The sequence below is a fragment of the Schistocerca cancellata genome, chromosome 11 (genome assembly GCF_023864275.1).
Source record: "Schistocerca cancellata isolate TAMUIC-IGC-003103 chromosome 11, iqSchCanc2.1, whole genome shotgun sequence".
Classification (NCBI taxonomy): domain Eukaryota; kingdom Metazoa; phylum Arthropoda; class Insecta; order Orthoptera; family Acrididae; genus Schistocerca; species Schistocerca cancellata.
The window spans coordinates 107,456,684-107,476,499 of record NC_064636.1 but is presented as its reverse complement, the minus strand read 5'-3'; the positions used below and the strand labels follow the sequence as shown (position 1 = coordinate 107,476,499).

General features: G+C 40.9%; 1 protein-coding gene and 1 pseudogene across 5 annotated transcripts in view; one reads left to right on the top strand and one right to left on the bottom strand.

Annotated features, from left to right (window-relative positions):
- Positions 1 to 19,816, top strand: part of LOC126108581 (sorting nexin-13-like) — a 417,686-nt gene that overhangs the window by 323,879 nt on the left and 73,991 nt on the right. For all 5 annotated transcript variants that reach the window (XM_049913874.1, XM_049913875.1, XM_049913873.1 and 2 more), the window contains 2 exons: positions 5,992 to 6,243; positions 11,408 to 11,665. In XM_049913874.1, coding sequence (XP_049769831.1) covers positions 5,992 to 6,243; positions 11,408 to 11,665 — 510 coding nt within the window. The remainder of the gene's footprint in view (positions 1 to 5,991; positions 6,244 to 11,407; positions 11,666 to 19,816) is intronic.
- Positions 14,429 to 14,546, bottom strand: LOC126109090 (5S ribosomal RNA; annotated as a pseudogene).

The following is a 19,816-nucleotide window of genomic DNA, read 5'->3' as shown; positions in this document are numbered from 1 at the left end:
GTCCTAATTGCTTTTTTTTGGTAATGTGAACACTCATTTTGTCTCTTGTTTGTTTGAGTTTCCCCACACAGTCACTCCATACTGTAAGTATGGTTCGAAAAGTCCGTGATACACTGTACACAGAAGGTTCTTATCTGAATACTGTGATAGCTGCATCATTAAGAATATGACAGAGCTCAGTTTCTTACAGACATTATTAATATGTTTTTTTTTTTTTTTTTTTTTTTCCATTTCAGTTCATTATTGACAAGAATACCTAAGAATCTAGCAGATTCTACTTCTTCCAGCCTTGTTCCATCAACCTCTAAATCCATGTCTGCAGCCTTGTCCTTGTTTTTAAACACTGTATACATAGTCTTTTTTAGATTTATAACCAGTTCATTTTCCAACAGCCATTGAGCTGTGACATTTGCAGATATGTATGCTCTTTTCTCAAGCTGTTCCATATTTTGGTCATTATTTAGTATTGTCATGTCATCAGCATACAATATTTTCTTTTCTTCCTCCTCAACAACTATATCATTAACAAACACATCAAATAACAATGGCCCCATTACCGAACCCTGCGGCACTCCATATTTGATGGATTTGGTTTCTGATTGGTACGAGTTTCCTAATGATACTGCTTGCGGTTGCACAAGTATGATTTTATCCATTCACCTGGTTGCCCCCAAATGCCATAGTTGCTTGATTTTTGTATCAGCATTTCATGGTCAATGGTGTCAAATGCCTTTGAAAGATCCAGAAACATTGCAGAGACAACCTTTTTCTCATCCAAGGACTGTAAAATGTATTCTGTTAGACTGTCAGTTGCTGATTCTGTAGATTTACCCTTTCTGAAACCATGTTGTGAGGTCATGAGAATGTTACGTTTGTCCAAATAGTTAACTAATCTGGTATACATAAGCATATCTAGGATTTTTGAGAAACCTGATATCAGTGAAACTGGTCTGTAGTTGTTGGGATCAACATGCCCTACCAACCAGTCCCTTCTTCTAGTCAAGTTGTGCCACAAATTTCTCTTCTCCCCAATCCTATTCAATACCTCCCCATTAGTTATGTGATCTACCCATCTAATCTTCAACATTCTTCTGTAGCACCACATTTCCAAAGCTTCTATTCTCTTCTTGTCCAAACTATTTATCGTCCATTTTTCACTTCAATACATGGCTACACTCCATACAAATACTTTCAGAAAAGACTTCCTGACACTTCAATCTATACTCGATGTTAACAAATTTCTTTTCTTCAGAAATGCTTTCCTTGCCATTCCCAGTCTACATTTTACATCCTCTCTACTTTGACCACCATAAGTTATTTTGCTCCCCAAATAGCAAAACTCCTTTACTACTTTAAGTGTCTCATTTCCTAATCTAATTCTCTCAGCATCACCCGATTGAATTTGACTACATTCCATTATTCTCATTTTGCCTTTATTGATATTAATCTTATATCCTCCTTTCAAGACACTGTCCATTCCGTTTAGCTGCTCTTCCAGGTCCTTTGCTGTCTCTGACAGAATTACAATGTCATTGGCGAACCTCAAAGTTTTTATTCCTTCTCCATGGATTTTAATTCCTAATCCGAATTTTTCTTTTGTTTCCTTCACTGCTTGCTCAATATACAGATTGAATAACATCAGGGATAGGCTACAACCCTGTCTCACTCCCTTCCCAACCACTGCTTCCCTTTCATGTCCCTCGTCTCTTATAACTGCCATTTGCTTTCTGTACAAATTGTAAATAGCTTTCGCTCCCTGTATTTAACCCCTGCCACCTTCAGAATTTGAAAGAGGGTATTCCAGTCAATATTGTCAAAAGCTTTCTCTAAGTCTACAAATGCTAGAAACGTAGGTTTGCCTTTCCTTAATCTATTTTCTAAGATAAGTCGTAGGGTCAGTATTGCTTCACATGTTCCAACATTTCTACGGAATGCAAACTGATCTTCCCCGAGGTCGGCTTCTACTAGTTTTTCCATTCGTCTGTAAAGAATTCACATTAGTGTTTTCCAGCTGTGACTTATTAAACTGGTAGTTCGGTAATTTTCACATCTGTCAACACCTGCTTTTTTTGGGATTGGAATTATTATAGTCTTCATGAAGTCTGAGGGTATTTCACCTGTCCGATACATCTTTCTCACCAGATGGTAGAGTTTTGTCAGTACTGGCTCTCCCAAGGCTGTCAGTAGTTCTAATAGAATGTTGTCTACTCCCGGGGCCTTGTTTCGACTTAGGTCTTTCAGTGCTCTTGTCAAACTCTTCACGCAGTATCATATCTCCCATTTCATCCTCTTCCATTTCCAAAATATTATCCTCAAGTACATCGCCCTTGTACAGACCCTCTATATACTCCTTCCACCTTTCTGCTTTCCCTTCTTTGCTTAGAACTGGGTTTCCATCTGAGCTCTTGATATTCATGCAAGTGGTTCTCTTTTCTCCAAAGGTCTCTTTAATTTTCCTGTAGGCAGTATCTATCTTACCCTAGTGTGATAAACCTCTACATCCTTACATTTGTCCTCTAGCCATCCCTGCTTAGCCATTTTGCACTTCCTGTCGATCTCATTTTTGAGACGTTTGTATTCCTTTTTGCCTGCTTCATTTACTGCATTTTTATATTTTCTCCTTTCATCGATTAAATTCAGTATCTCTTCTGTTACCCAAGGATTTCTACTAGCCTTCGTCTTTTTAACCGCTTGATCCTCTGCTGCCTTCACTACTTTATCCCTCAGAGGTGCCCATTCTTTTTCTACTGTATTTCTTTCCCCCATTCCTGTCAATTGTTCCCTTATGCTCTCCCTGAAACTCTGTACAACCTCTGGTTTAGTCAGTTTATCCAGGTCCCATCTCCTTAAATTCCCATCTTTTTGCAGTTTCTTCAGTTTTAATCTACAGTTCATAACCAATAGATTGTGGTCAGAGTCCCCATCTGCCCCTGGAAATGTCTTACAGTTTAAAAGCTGGTTCCTAAATCTCTGTCTTTCCATTATATAATCAATATGATAGATTCTAGTATCTCCAGGCTTCTTCCATGTATACAACCTTCTTTCATGATTCTTGAACCAAGTGTTAACTATGATTAAGTTGTGCTCTGTGCAAAATTCTACCAGGCGGCTTCCTCTTTCTTTGTAATTTGTATGCACGTTGTTGCAGATTAACCTGAAGATACCGTTCATTATCACGAAACTGATTGTGCTTTGATCCCACAATAAATGGCGTTAGCAGCTACAAACATACTCTACAGTCTTTTAGAACATTGTACCACAGCATTTTTTAAAAGATGTTGTAGCTATGTAAAAATAATTCTCCTTACAGGGTAACAGGTACCGCTATTATACAGTTTAATGTGGATACATGATAATAAAAAAACAGAAAAGTTTTTATGCTGCCAGTTGGTGAGGGCAGGCAATGAGTAGCTGTGATACTATTTATCAGTTGGCAGAGTTGTCTCTCAACACTTGCCATTGCACAAAAACTTTTCTTTTTTATTATCAGGCCAACTTCTATCATCCCTCACTTGGTAACATCTGTTTCTTAGGTGGGTATAAAAGCTCTCAGTGTATCAACTATTCACTACAGTGGAAATTCTTTGAAAAATTTGGTCGTTTTAGTCTCACAGACGGATGTTACCATAAACGCCAATTTTTCACATGTTACCAACTAAGGGTTAAGTATGTAGTATTGGTATCTGTTACCCTGTATGGAGAATTATTTTTTTTATTCTAGAAACACAGTTTGATGATCTAGATATGATCGAAACTGGTCACAATTGACATGTGGTGTTACGTCTTTAATAAATATTTACAGTCTAGGCTGATTACTATTTTAAATTTCAGTAATGACAAAATTCTCTGTCATTGATTATTCACAAATGAAGAATCCATATTCCCATTGCTGTTTGATGGCCCAAATAAATATTTTTGGTTGAACCATATCTTTGCCCCAGAGAGCCATTACTACTGTCTTGATTTTAAAAATCTCAGCGTCGTATTGTTTACAGAGCTATTTCAGCAGAACAGTGCACATTGTCAGTCATCGTCTTTATCTTGCATTATCAGGACATCATCTGCATGAACTAAAATAATTAACATGCTGTCTTTTGACATTTCAATACCTTTTTGTATGTGTTGCTTCCAGTTTAGAATACTAGTCTTAAAAAGAGTGGATGATATTGGTTGCACTTGTTGTACTCCTTTATTTATTAAAATTTCTTTGGTTCTTGTTTCATCTATATTTATTATAATGTTTAATGCTTTGTATGTACCTTGTACTGCCTTTATTAATTTCCTAGTATATCCATTGCTTTCCACTATTGCCCAGATTTTGTTTTTGTTCACTTTGTTAAATGCTGTGTGCATTTGCAGGTCATATTCTTGTCTTTCCTGTGTTACCTGTTGCCGAGTAAATACATTGTCTGTGATTGATCATCCTTTTCTAAATGCGGTCTGTTCTTCACCCGTGAAAATTTCCAAAATTGTTAACTGTACTAATTATTATGTTTGTATACACCTCTACAATTTTTACAGTCACCATGGTTGAACAGAGATATTACTTCTGCTGTTTCTGGTGAATGAGGTGTTTTACTTTTGTGTCTGCTTTGAATATGTATAACAAGTGTCGTATGTAACACGAGACCTCCAAATTTTTAATAGCTCTAAATTTATCTTCATGATGCCATTTTTTAAAAATTGTTTAACTTAAAATTAATTTTTTGATCTCACAGTGGAACCCGATGGATAGTCCCCTTAAAAAGCAGTTTTATTTTATTTTTCTAAATTTTTTTTATATGAATCTTCAAAGATTGTTAAGTATAAGGGATTTGTGAGTTAACAACAGTTGTCATTAGTGGAGTGTGCAGCGTAGCAGTCATGTCATTGTAAAGTCACTGTGTGAAATTTTGATGGTAGCAAAAAAAAAAAAAAAAAAACTGTTCAAATTCCAGTACAAATGTTAATCACAGATATTTCATCATAATTTTTTACTAAAAATAACGTACTATTATTGGTAGTATGCAAATAAATTAAAATTTGGTAAAGTCATATACAAAATGCAATTAGTGTTAAAAAAAATTATGGACATGGATAATATTATTTAAGTTTTAGAAATAAACAAGCATTTTAGTTTCTATTTGACATTTTGCATTTTTGCACCCAATTTTAATCTGTTGTGAATATTGGCATTTTGTTGCAATTAAAAGGTAAAGTCTGCGGCGCAAGTTGGTGACTGGGCTACTGGTGTGTCTTCAGGGAGAGCACAGCCTTCCTTTGCTGCAGCAATAGGAAGTGGATGGTGGTAGACCCATTGATCCGGCTGCCTTTTTTACTCTCTGGAAAGATCCCGGTACTCATTTTATACCAGGCCAAGCTGCAGCCATCCCGGAGAGATTGGAATGAGGAAAAATATCCTCCCCTCCCCCTCACCCTCCCATCCTGTTTCTGGGATTCAACCCGAGACCTCAGGGCTGGAATCTAGTGCTCTATCCACTAAATGACCACAGCCATAGTTTTGTGCAAGTAATTATTAAAAGTAGATGTTATTTTTAATAAAAATTATTATTCATTATTTATTAATTGACATTTCTATTTATTTATAAATAATGGAATTTGAATATAAGTAAGAAAAGTTGAGATTTGAAGCGGGGAGTTTACGATCGTGAGTCTGGTCCATTGTGCACTCTGCTATCGAGAACTGTGTTAATAAATGAAAATGTTTTGTAATTGACAGCATCTGGGACTCTTATAATCTTCAAAGGTGATTTTTTTTTTAATTTTTTGTTATGGGAATTCCGTCATAGTGCTTTAGGAAATCGTTATCAGACTCTCAGTTTCCAGCCTTATAAGGATGAAGAAATTTGTAGGTGCCCAGTCTTTCAGATTCTCGCGTCAGGCTGTTCCCGTACCTGGGACGTCAGTTACACAACTTACACTGACAAATCTCCTGTGATTTATGTACACGTGGAATTTGACAGTAATGTTGCGATTTCAAACTGTCACCAGTACGGGGACCTGGGAAAGTTGACGTTCCCCGGGAAGAAGACGTTCCACAACATGGAGCGCGCCGTGCTGGAGAAGAGGATGAAGATGCTCAACGACTACCTGCAGATCGTGATGCAGCCCGGCGTGGTGGGCTCGCACCCGCAGCTGCGCGACCTGCTGGCCGCCTTCCTCGAGCAGGGGGACTACGGCGGGGGCGGCGGCGGGGGTGGCGGGGGCGGCTCTGGCCTGGGGGTGGCGCAGGTCTCCCACGCGGTGAGTGAGTGCTGCGCCTCTGCTCTGCTCTGGTCGCCGACTCCCCGTGTCGTCGGCTCTAAGTGGCCTGCCCTACGTTTTTATTCTTCTCTGACCCACACGTCTCTCCTCTTCGAGAAAGTAACTTACAGTTCCAAAAGTGAGGGTAATGTGATTACTTTTCCTTTTACGTTTGTCTGTCGATAGTACTAAACATTCCACCTTCAGTAGATGAGTACTAACCAGCTATTCTATCTAATATGCATTAATACATACTGCATTTACTCGAGTCTAAGCCGCACTTTTTTCCGGTTTTTGTAATCCAAAAAACCGCGTGCGGCTTAGAATCGAGGCGTGCAAAGTAAGCAGAAGTTCTGAAAAAATGTTGGTAGGTGCCGCCACAACAAACTTCTGCCGTCTAATATATGTAGCACTACACAGGCATGCTTTGCAAGCACAAAGATAAATACTGGTGCCAAAACCTATGTGTCAGTAAATAAATTGAAAGAAAAGGTAGAAGAATGTAAACATTATGCCATGTATTCTTTCGTGTTTGCTGCTATCTCATTTAAATCCTGTCTACCTAATAAACTATGAAACTAGAGTGAGACAACAGCAAACACGGAAGAATATACATATTGTGTCACGTTTAGATTCGTATTATTCTTATACTGAATAGTGATACACTCAGAAATGAAACATGAATCTAAGATGACTCTAATTTCTGTGCAGAATGTACTGTACTAAAGAGGCGTCTGCAAAGATTTAGAAACAGAGAAAATTTTTCGTTAAACTCTCATTCGGAACAAATTCTATCATATGCAGTCTATTATTTGGTTCTTGTTGATCATTATCAAAGAAAGCAGCAGTGTAAGTAACTACAAATAGCAGCCTCTTGCCATTGTTTCGGTTATGAGACAATTCCTCTCTTTTCTTTCATTGTAAGCCGCGTTAGCGCGCACAAAAGCAAGCCATGCCACGAGCGGCGACAGGTCGTTAACATTCATTATCAGAATGTGACGAACAATGCATGACAGTACAATAATGCATTTTCAGCTTAGAGTGACGTAAACACCTATAACAAAGAGAATGGCACTTGTCAGATCAAAACAAAATAAGCAATCGATTCAAACCAGATGAAGCACATGGAAAAATGAAGGGTACCTTTATAAATAAGGACGGAGCGCCTGGCATATAGCAACGGCTATTTGGTAAAGCTTAACTCTTAAGCTTACGACTCAAACCAAACTACTGTAGCTGTATCTTCATCCATTTGACCTCAATTGTGTCTCATGTTGCAATGGACCAACTTTGTTTCTATTTGGAGGGATGGTCTAAAACTTTTTTCTCCTCTTGAATTTAGAGACTCAAATTTCAGGTGCGGCTTGGATTCGGGAAATTTTTTTTTCCTTGATTTCAGGTCTCATTTTTCAGGGGTGGCTTAGATTCGAGTGCGGCTTAGATTCGAGTAAACACAGTACTTAACTCCTTAGTGTAAGACCTGAGTTATATTGTTTTCATTATTTTGATAGAAACTTAAAATCCTGAGTGTACTCAGCAAACTTAACAAGAGACCTTAAAAAAGTGAAACTCCACTTACACTCGTTTCAGCACCAATAGTTACGTGTTTGGCCACTAAAGAGCATCTGGTTCTGGTTTTGTAGCCTGGCTGTCGCTCTTTGGTCTGGGTGGTAGCCACTAGATATCGTCTTTTCTGTGTGCCGCTTTGGATATTCAGTGACGACATACACATATTTGGCCTCTCTCCTACATTGTTGGTTAGGCAATGCTTTCACAAAAGGATTGGTATAGTGATCCCCAGTTTGACTTTGAATTTACGTATTTACTCGAATCCAAGCCATACCTTAAAAATGAGACTTGAAATCGATGAAAAAAAAATTTCCCTAATCTAAGTTGCACCTGAAATTTGAGACTCGAAATTCAAGGGGAGAGAAAAGTTGTAGACCGCACTTCCAAATCAAAACGAAGATGGTCCATTGTAACATGAGACACAATTTAGGTTGACTGGATGAAGATACAGCTACAGTAGTTCGGTTCGAGTCGTAAGCTTAGCAGTTAAGTTTTACCAGGTAGCCATTGCTATGCGTCAGGCACTCCATCCATATTTATATGGGTACCCTTATTTTTTCCACCTGCTTCATCTGGTTTGAATCGATTGCTTATTTTGCTTTGATCTGATAAGTGTCGTTCTCTTTGTTACAGGTGTTAAACTTCACTCTAAGTTGAAAATGCATTATTGTACTGCGTCACGCATTGTTTGTCGCATTCTGGTAATGAGTGTTTACGACCTGTCATGGCTCGCAGCATGGCTTGCTTTTGTGTGCGCTACTGTGGCTTACAATAAAAGAAAAGAGAGGAATTGTCTCATAACCGAAATAATGGCAAGAGACTGCTATTTGTTATTTGTTGTTACTTACACTGCAGTTACTTACAAGGCAATGCAATGGTCGAAACTAGGGGCGGAGAAAAAAGCTCGTCTTCTACCTCCTTCGCCCCCCCTGACGCAAAGGTTTTGGTGCCAGTATTTATCTTTGTGCCTGCAAAGCATGCCTGTGTAGCGCTACATATATTCGACAGCAGAAGTTGGTTCTGGCGGTGCCTACCAACATTTTTCAGAACTTCCACTTACTTTGCACTTGATTGTAAGCCAAAGGCAGTTTTTTGGCTTACAAAAACCGGAAAAAAGTGTGGCTTAGATTCGAGTTAATACGGTAGCTGTTTAGGAAGGGACAACAGTTTGTCAGTCGAGTGACGAGTGCGCTCCAGTGGTATGAGGTAAATAGGTCAACTTTGCTCCAAACAGCTCCTCCAACATTCCTATCCACAATAAACTGTTGTGAAGTATACAGGCAGACTTTATAGCTACACAGAAACTAAAAAATGACTTCAAGTTTCAGCATATTTTAGTCGAAGTTCAGTGTACTTGGATTTTGTTATTGGCCATTTTCAGAATTTTGTAACTTGTGGTTTTGAGATTTAAAACTTGTCTTTCCATGTATATATGTAATGTTGTGACGTAATTTGGGGCGTGGGAGTTGTTAGGTTAACATTTCATTTGTATCCGAATACCAGGGCGATCAAATATAAACAGAATTTTATGTTTTATTTAAATTCATGTATTGAAAAACTCAAGGCACCTATAATTTATTTTTCCAAATAGTCTCCTGTTTTGGAAATGCATTTGTCCCAGCATATGGGTAGCTTTTTGATGCCCTCACCATAAAAAGAACTGGGTCATGTCATCAGCCAGTTGCGCACGAAGTCTTCCACACTCTCCTCATCTTCAAATCATCTCCATCCTAGAGCGTCTTTAAGCGGTCCGAATAAATCGAAATGGCAGGGCAATAAGTCTAGGTTGTAAGGAGGATGATCAAGTGTAGTCCAGTGCATTTCCTGTAGCCTGAGCAGCAGTATGTGGTTGTGCATTGTCGTGGAGGAGGATGACCTGTTGAATCGATTGGTCTCATCTTTTGCGGTCATGCACAACTCTCGCCTATTTCAACAGTTTTCAGTAATAAGCAGCATTGATCGTGCGTCAGTCGTGGAAAAAGTCAATTGGCAAAATGCCTCGCTGATCGGGGGGGGGGGGGGGGTTTGAAAGCAACTCGCCTGCTGACAGTCGAGTGTTGGCTTCCACTGTTGCTGCCTCCCCTTTCGTCTGCCACTCCTTACTGGCTCGTTTGGATTCTGGAGTCTAGTGGCGATCCCACATTTCGTCGCAGGTGACGATCCGACTCAAAAATGCATCACCTTCTTCCGCAAACCTTGCTGTAAGCCTCCGACAGGGCTCCAAACGTCTCAACTTCCGATTTTCGGTCAGAAGTTTAGGGTCGCATATGAAACGCACTTTATGGAGCTGTAGGTAATTTTTGATGATTGTTTGACAGCTCCCATAACTGATGCTGACTTTTTGTGCAATTTTTGATACTATCACCTGTCAGAATGTTTTTGTCTGTAATGCTGGTCCTAGTACGGCGATCGTGTTGCTCATTTTCCACAACTTCTCATCCTTCCTTGAACTTTTTGTGCCAGGCAAACACACGCATGCTTGATCATGTTTTATCACCGCACTGTGCAGTCAATCGGCAAATTTCTGCCATTGTAACACCTTTACGAGCAAGAAATTTGATAATTATGTGCTGCGCAATGGAGGGGTGCACCTGTTGCTCAGACATCGTGAGCACTACTGACGAAATGGTGGAAAATATCTAACAGCACGCTCTCCTCACTTCTAATGGTCGCGCCTAAGCGTAGCAGAAACACGGGGCCAGTCCTACCAGCTGTTGATGTTCAGGAACAAAAATCCCATCTATGTATTCGATCCCCCCACATATGTTAATCGTCTGCCTGTTGTTGTTGTTGTTGTTGTTGTTGTTGTGGTCTTCAGTCCTGAGACTGCTTTGATGCAGCTCTCCATGCTAGTCTATCCTGTGCAAGCTTCATCTCCCAGTACGTCCTGCAGCCTACATTCTTCTGAATCTACTTAGTGTATTCATCTCTTGGTCTCCCTCTACGCTTTTTACCCTCCACTCTTCACTCCAATACTAAATTGGTGATCCCTTGATGCCTCAGAACATGTCCTACTAACCGATCCCTTCTTCTAGTCAAGTTGTGCCACAAACTCTTCTTCTCCCCAATTCTATTCAATACCTCCTCATTAGTTATGTGATCTACCCATCTAATCTTCACCATTCTTCTGTAGCACCACATTTCGAATGCTTCTATTTGTCCATACAGTAAAGCAGCATGCCCTTGGGGTAAAATACGGCCGTTGTTTCCCCTTGCTTTCAGCCGTTTGCAGTACCAGCAGAGCAAGGCCATTTTGGTTAGTGTTACAAAGCCAGATCAGTCAATCGTCCAGACTGTTGCCCCTGCAACTGCTGAAAAGGCTGCTGCCCCTCTTCAGGAACCACCCATTTGTCTGGCCTCTCAACAGATACCCGTCCGTTGTGGTCGCACTTACGGTACGGCTATCTGTACCGCTGTGGCACGCGAGCTTCCCCACCGACGGCAAGGTCTACGGTTCGTGAAGGGTCTGTTAGTGTACTTAAATAATGTTCGACCTATATAGCAATACTTAAGATTACGAGATTCACTGATATTGAACCACAGTGTCAAATACCGTAACAATCTGTATTTAAGTCAGTTACGTGGTGTGTTGCAGCTGGACAGCCTGGTGGTGAACCCGTTGAAGAACTCGATGCGATCGGTAGGCCAGGCGGTGCGCACGGTGCCCGACAACCTGCTCAGCACCGTGGACGGCGTCGTGGATGGGCTGAGTCGCGTCTTCGGCAGCAGTGCCACCTCCGGCAGCCTGTCGGGCTCCTCCCACGGCTCCGGGAGTGCCTCATCTCTGGCGGGGGCCGCGGCGACGCCCGCGCTGTGCGAGGCTACCAAGGTCGGCGCCTCTATCGACACGGAGGTGAGTCCGACACGCGAGTCTGGGGTGGCGATTCCTCTGGAAAACCTGATAAATTGGAAAATGTTATACAAATTGGAGTCATTGTAAAAGTCAGATCAATTTTGAGGAATTCTGAGAGATTGGTGGGCGTTAAACTGTTTACTGGGGGAAGTGTTTGTTCTGAGTCGTACACGGTTGCCCTGCTATTCCTACTCAACCGTTTGGGACGGGGTTCGTAAAACTGACTATAGATTATTCTTCTTACCGTGCCACTCTGAAGTGGGAAACAAGAAAACTTAAATTTTTCTGTGTGCTGTGATTTATTTTATTGTAGTTGTCATTTCTCCTAATGTAGGTGCAAGTCGACAAATTATTGAAACTTCGTGAAAAGATCTCGTCGCGGAGTCTGACAACCCGACGCATCTCGCTTATTGTATCTGACTCTCTCTCACCAATTTTGCAGTACTTCAATATGTGCTGCCCTTCTTTAAATTTTTTTGATGTCCTCTGTCAGTACTATCTGGCAAGAATACTGTACCGTGCAGCTATAATGCACTAGAGGGCAGACAATTGTCACGTAGCCAGTATCTTTACTGGATTTATTGCATCTTTTAAGTTTTGTGCCAATAAAACACTGTATTTGGTTCACCTTCCCCATGTTTTCCATATGATAGTTCCAGTGTGAGGTGTTCGTTTATTGTACTCCCTAGGTACTTAGGTGAAAGCACAATGTCTAAATTTGTGTTATTTACTGTGTAACTTAAATTTAACAGAATGTTTGGTACTTGTGTGGAGGAAGTTGCTGTGTATTTTTTGGATCAATTAGCACTTTTCATGTCATACAATAACTTGTCTACATCATTTTGCAGTTTGTTTAAATATTCTGATCACTTTTGTAGATGGTAAGAGTGCCACAAAAACTGCAAAATATCTGAGAGCAGTACTCATATGGATTCCTAATTCTTTATGATACGAATATAATAGAGGGAAACATTCCACGTGGAAAAAATATATCTAAAAAGAAAGATGATGAGACTTACCAAACAAAAGCGCTGGCAGGTCGATAGACACACAAACAAACACAAACATACACACAAAATTCTAGCTTTCGCACACACAAAACCGTTGGTTGCGAAAGCTAGAATTTTGTGTGTATGTTTGTGTTTGTTTGTGTGTCTATCGACCTGCCAGCGCTTTTGTTTGGTAAGTCTCATCATCTTTCTTTTTAGATATATTCCTAATTCTTTATGTAGATTAAGAAGAGCAGAGGGCATGTAAAACTTCCTTGGGGAACCTCAGATGTCATTTCTCTTTCACTAAATGAATTCCCATCAGGTACTAAAAACAATGACGGAAACTTGTGCATACAGTTGCTCAGTGGAGACAATACTGCATAGGCAGCAGACCAGAAAGTTATATATTTAGCTTTTTATACTTCTGTCTTTCTTAGTTTGATTCTTAAATTACATTCCTGTATTTGAATAAAGTTGGTGCATAAGTTTTAATAGATTTTGTTTTGCATGTTGGTATTCCGGTTGCTATGCGTTTATTTATTGTCATTTTTTATTTGTAGTTCTTTGTTCCTGCTTGAGTTTACATATTGTCATTTTGTCTTTTGGAGATAGTGAGTGGAGCTGGGGAATCTCAAAAACAAGTACCAAGCAGAGGAATTGGAATATGTCTGAACTATTGTTCTGTTTGCGTTCTATGGAGGGGTGACAGCAGTGAAGGCAGTCAGAAACTTTCGTGCCATGTACGGGGATAATGCCACTGGACAGAGTTTGGCAAGAAAGCGGTTTCCTCGTTTTAAGGAGGGTGGTTTTGGCGTTAGTGACTCTCCACCGTAAGGAAAACCTTAGGGCTTTGGTGAAGATCGTTTGAATACATTTATCTGCAACGATCGACATCAGTGTACTTGAGAACTGGCAAATGTAATAACTGTGATCATTCCACCATTGTGCAACATTTGCTTGCAATGGGGAAGGTTCAAAAATCGTGTGTGCGGGTACCTCATGCTGTAAGCCGAGATCATAAAACTAACCAAGAGGGCATATATCCATCGCTGCTTGCTCGTTATCAATTGGCTTGTGAACAACACTGACCATTTCAATCCTGTCTCATTACTGGTATGACAAATGGTATCTTTATGCTAATGTGAGGAAAAGTAAGTAGCTACTTCCCATACAAAGACCTGTACACACCTACAAAAGATAATGTTATGCATCTGATACAACAGTGATGATGTGGTGTTCCATGAATTGCTTTCCTAATGTTGGGAAGTCATTCCACACCCATCTTATTCACACAATTTTGTGCCCCCAGTTTTATGTCTTTTCTGCTCTCCATTGAATAACTTCCAAAGAACTTCCTTTCCAGATGAAAATGCGCTCCAATCGTGGCTCTACAAGTTCCTTGCCTCAAAACCACACGATTTTCACAGTCGCGGAGTCAAAAAGTCACCCCCATCATCGGCAGACAGTTGTAAATAGTGAAGGAGAATATATTATTGATGACAACAATCTCTGTTATGTGTACGTGTCATGTTGTGTCGTGTTTATTAAACTTGTGGAAAATACCATAAACGTATGCACAAACATAGTATTTAAGCACTCTTTCTTCAGGCCACGAGTGGCCTACTGGGACTATCCGACCGCCGGGTCATCCTCAGAGGAGGATGCGGATAGGAGGGGCGTGGGGTCAGCACACCGCTCGCCCGGTAGTAAGATGGTATTTGGTCGAGTAGCTCCTCAATTGGCATCACGAGGCTGAGTGCACCCCGAGAAATGGCAACAGCGCATGGCGGCCCGGATGGTCACCCGTCCGAGTGCCAACCACGCCCGACAGCACTTAACTTCGGTGATCTCACGGGAACCGGTGTATCCACTGCGGCAAGGCCGTTGCCCTGAACATAGTATTTAGGAAGTATAATTTCGTGATGTAATAACTCTAAGGTAGATTTGTGCAGTCGGTAGCACAGTTGTCATTTCTTTGGAACGGCCAGCTTTGCAGCTCGGTGAGGTATCAGCCTATGGTGGCCATACGTCAGGAGAGTAGTAAGTTGTGTGTTTACGTTTCTTTCTGTGCACTTGTAGTCAGTTGAGAAGTAAGTCGTACTTGGACTGAAAGGATGTGTGCACACTGTGTACGGATGCGAGAGAAACTGCCTGCAGTTTGTGAACAGCTTTTGGCCACGACGCTCCTACCTCAGGGTGTAGCAGTGGCACAGAAACTGGTGCGTCACCCGGGGCACCCGAGGTGACGCTCGTTTCACCCGAGGGCTCTTCTGCCGAGGGACATTCTGACGAACCCGATACGGTAAATTCACCCTCACTGCAGTGTGAATGGCAGGTGGTAATGTTTTTGCATCATTCGAAGTGGAGAGACAGTACGAACGTTGGGTGTTTACCCGTGTGAGTGAATGGGTGGCCATTCCTTCTTCACGGTCCGAGCAGGCACACGCAGGTAGGGGTTTGACAGTTATTGGAAGCTTCAGTGTTTCACTTTATGGAGCCCCTCAGGAAGGTAGTGTTCGGAGGGTGCAGAGAAAGCTAGTGTGCACTCAGTAGGTCTGCCAGTCGGCCTCATCCGAGATGTGGAGGAGCCTGCGGCTATCGAGCGTGCAGGGTGCAGTCGTCTGCCAGTTGTGGCTCACATTGGCCCTGGTGACACCTGTCACTTGGATTCTGAGGTCAGTTCGTACAGGCAGGGTGGGACTGCTGTAATTCTCTGTACGGGAAAGTCAGAAACAGATAGTAAGTGTGCTGCAGGGTAGGCTGTGCTGAGGAATAATTGTTAAGAAAAATATTCCATACTTTGGGCTGTTTTTGAGTCAATTTAGGATTTAAATTAGCCAATTGGGGAGGTGCATGTGCAAATTCGAGTAGCTCGCCAGGGATACACTGTCGCCACAAGTGTTTTCTTGTTTGGTTTCCTAAAACCAAACAAGAGAGTGATACAAAAATTGGACACGGGGCAGTGGTAAGACTCGAACCCGAGGCAAAGGCTGACAAGTCTCGTCCACTACCGTCAATGGTACGAAAACAATTGACATTAATTGTGTCGGGCGGGCTGCTCGAATTTGTGTGTGCAGTGGCCTAATTGGCTAACTTCAATGCTAATTAACTCTGAAACGGTGCAGCTGTATTATTTATATTTTTTTCTCAACTGTTATCTCTCAACACAACCTGCACTGCAACATCCTTACAAGCTTTTCAGACTGTTTCAGACCACACTATGTATGAGGGTTCTTTGAAAAGTTCTCAGAATCTCCACAAGAGGTTGGTGCTAGTGCAACAAGTTGTACATGTGATACTCGTTGTACTGGTGCCTGTTAACACGTGCCACGTCAGTGCTCTTGGAGAGAGCTGTGGCGGTGATGTTGCTCTGTTGTTGTTCCCACGTAGTGATTTGTGGAGATGGAAAAAATCGAGATTTGAGCAGTGATTAAGTACTTCGTAAAGAGAGGTATGAAAGCAAAGTACATTTGTGCCGATTTCCAGAATACACTGGGGGACTCTGCTCCTTCGTATTCAACTGTTGCCAAGTGGACAAATGAATTTAAATTTGGTCAGGCAAGCTTAGATGGTGATCTGCACAGTGGCTGGCCAAGATGTGTGACTAATCCAGAAATCACTGCAAAAGTGCACAAAATGATCACAGAGGATCGCCGATTGGAAGTGCGTGAAATTGATCACACGTGCCAGATGTCATCTGAAACGGTATATCACATTGTAATTGAAGAATTATCTACAAGATGGGTACCACGACTCGTGATGCTGGATCAGAAACGCACAAGAATTGACATATTGGAACAATGTTTGGCTCGTTTTAGGAGAAACGAACAAGATTTTTTGTACCTGTTTGTGACCACAGATGAAAATTCAGTGCACTACTATACTCCAGAGACAAAACAACAATCAAAGCAGTGGAGGCATGCTGATTCTCCGCCACCAAATAAAGCAAAGACAATTCCTCCGGCGGGAAAGATCGTGGCATCAGCATTCTGGGATATGAAGCGGATTCTGTTTGTGGTTATCTCCCCACTGGTGCAAACAATTACTGGAGAATTCTGTGCTAACTTCCTGGACAAATTGCAACAAAAGATATGGGGAAAAAGGCCAGGTTTAGTAGCAAGGAAGAAAGTCATCTTCCATCGAGATAATGTGCACCGACACACACGTGCCATCGCCATGGCGAAATTACACTAACTAAGGTACGAATTGTTGCCACATCTGCCTTATTCACCTGATATGGCTCCATCAGACTTCCACCTCTTCCCAAAACTGAAAAATTTTCTTGGTGGACAGAGGTTTACTTAAAACAAAGAATTGATAGCCAGAGTTTCAACTATTTTTACAGGCCTGGATGAAACTCATTTTCGAGATGTGATCGAGGCACTGGAACATCGATGGACTGAGTGCATTAATCTACAAGGAGACTACACTGAAAAATAAATAAATGTTTCAGTGATGTAAGTACTTTTTTTAATTCCGTTCCGACAACTTTTCAAACTACCCTCGTAAAAAAACAATATGGCTGACAAGTTGCGAACCTATCTGTTGCTGTTTGCTGATTATGCTGTGGCGTACAGGGAGGTGTTGTCGTCAACTGACTATAGGAGGAAAGAAGATGACTTGCACAAAATTTCTAGTTAGTGTGATGAATGACAGCTAGCTCTAAATGTAAATAAAATAAAATAAGGTAAAATGGTTCAAACGCACAGGAAAAATAATTCCAGTGTCTTCAAATACAGTATTAGTGGGTTGCTACTTGACACAATAAGGTCAGTTAAATATATAGGAGCAACATTGCAAAAAAATACAAAATAGTTCAAGCACAATTCTAACGGGGAAGGCAAACGGTTCAACTTAACTTTAATGGGAGAATTTTAGACAAGTGTTCTTCATGTGTAAAGGAGGCTCCATGGGATATAGCTTTCTGTTGCTGTGTTTTTGAATGGAATGGGAAATTAACTGACTAATAGTGGTATAAGATACATTCTGCCTGTATCTACGTGTATGTAGATCTAGATGTGGGCTCGCAAGTTCTCCTTGGGCTATGATCCATCTCATAAGGAAAGGTGAGGTTTTTGAATTGTTCTAATGTTTGTCGCTCTGAAAGGTTTTGCGCACGTCACGGACATAATGAGAGTGATGAGATACAGAATTGCTGTAATTTGATTCTCCTACTGGAGCCTTTGTAGAGTATCTATAGCTACAATTACATACTTGCTGGGCAAGCCACCAGCCAGTACATGGCAGAGTGTATGTCACACCACTTAGCCTAGACTCAATATATATGAACCAGTGCCCACTAGTTCACCTATTCTTCACCAAGTGCAGCAGCTCCACTTTCACCATTCAGACACTCAAATAATTATATATATTTTTAAACAATGGATGATCCTGGTTGGAATGTAACAATTTTATGAAAAGGATAGTCGCTACTCACCACATAGCGGAAATGCTGATTCGCGGATAAGCACTACAAAAAGACTGTCAGAAAGCGAGCTTTCAGCCAACAAGGCATTTGTCAGAAATACAAACACACACACACACACACACACACACACACACACACACACACACCATATATGAATTTCTGACAAATGCCTTGTTGGCCGAAAGCTCGCTTTCTGGCAGTCTTTTTGTTGTGCCTATCTGCGAATCAGCATCTTCTCCATATGGTGTGTAGCAGCCATCTTTTTCATAATATTGTTATATGTATTTTTGTTTTCTTTACCAAATAATTAGTGTCTCGTATTAATAATTCCATTTATCCCAAACAGACATGCTGCACTTTTCAGTCTGCTGCTATTTAATGAGCAAAATCGAGACTCCTGGCTGTTACCAGCCTTCAGTTTCTCCACTCGGTTGTTCTATAATCATTGTCTCCTACTTTCACCAGAAAATGTTGGATTGGAGTATTCTGAGGTCTGTGAGAATGTCAAGATCTCTGACCTACCGCTAGATGGCGCAATGGTTAGCACACTGAACTTGCATTCGGGAGAATGACGCTTCAAACCCGCATCTGGCCACTCAGATTTTGGTTTTCTGTGGTTTCCCTAAATTGCTTCAGGCAAATTCTGGGTTCCTGTAAAAGGGCATGGCCAATTTCCTTCTCCATCCTTGACACAATCTATGGCCTCGATGTTGATGAGACGTAAAATCTTCCTTCCTTCCTTCGAGATCTCTGCCAACTAACTCCATCCATTACATGTTGTCCAATGAAGACAAAAAAAAGTACTGGAACATATAAAAAAATGTTGCCCATGTATAAATAACACACCTTCTGGGACTACTTGCACATTTTTGTCCCTTTGAGTTATCGTTGAACTACACAATACAGTTGTTTTAAATTGAAAGTAGCAAAATAACAACGTGAATTACTTATAAAAAATGGAAAAACTAGTAGAAGCGACCTTCGGGATGGTCAGTTTGGATTCTGGAGAAATTTAGGGACACAGAAGGCAGTGCTGATGCAGTGACTTCTCTTAGAAGATACCTTAATGAAACGTAAAGAATACATTCATAGGTTTTGGGAGTTTGGAGAAATCACATTCATAGATTTTCGGGTTTGGGGGAAGCTACTGATAGTATCAACAGGAATACACACTTTGAACTTCTGAGTGTAACAGGGGTAAAATACATGCAGTGAAAGGTTATTTATGACTTTTACAGAAACTAGACAGTAGTTGTAAGAATAGGCGGGTGCAAAAGGAAACCACTGGAGGAGACAAGGTTGTAGCCTGTCCCAAATGTTATTCAGTCTGTACATTGAGGAAGCAGTAAAGGAAACTAAAGATAAATTAGGAGTAGGAATTAAAGTTCAGGGAGAAGAAATAAAAACTGTGAGGTTTGCCGTTTCAGAGACTGCAAAGGATTTGGTAGAGCATTTGAATGGAATGGACAGTGTCTTGAAAGGAGGATATAAGATGAACATAAACAAAATCAAATCAAGGATAATGGAATGACTCAAAATAAATCAGATGATGCTGAGGGAATTAGATCAGGAAACAAGACATGAAACTAGTAGATGAACTTTGCTATTGGGCAGAAAAATAAGTGTTGATGGGTGAGGTAGGGGGGATATAAAATGTGGACTGCTAATGGCAAGGGAAGTGTTTCTGAAGAAGAGGAATTTGTTAACTTGAGTTCAGAGGATAAGGAGTTA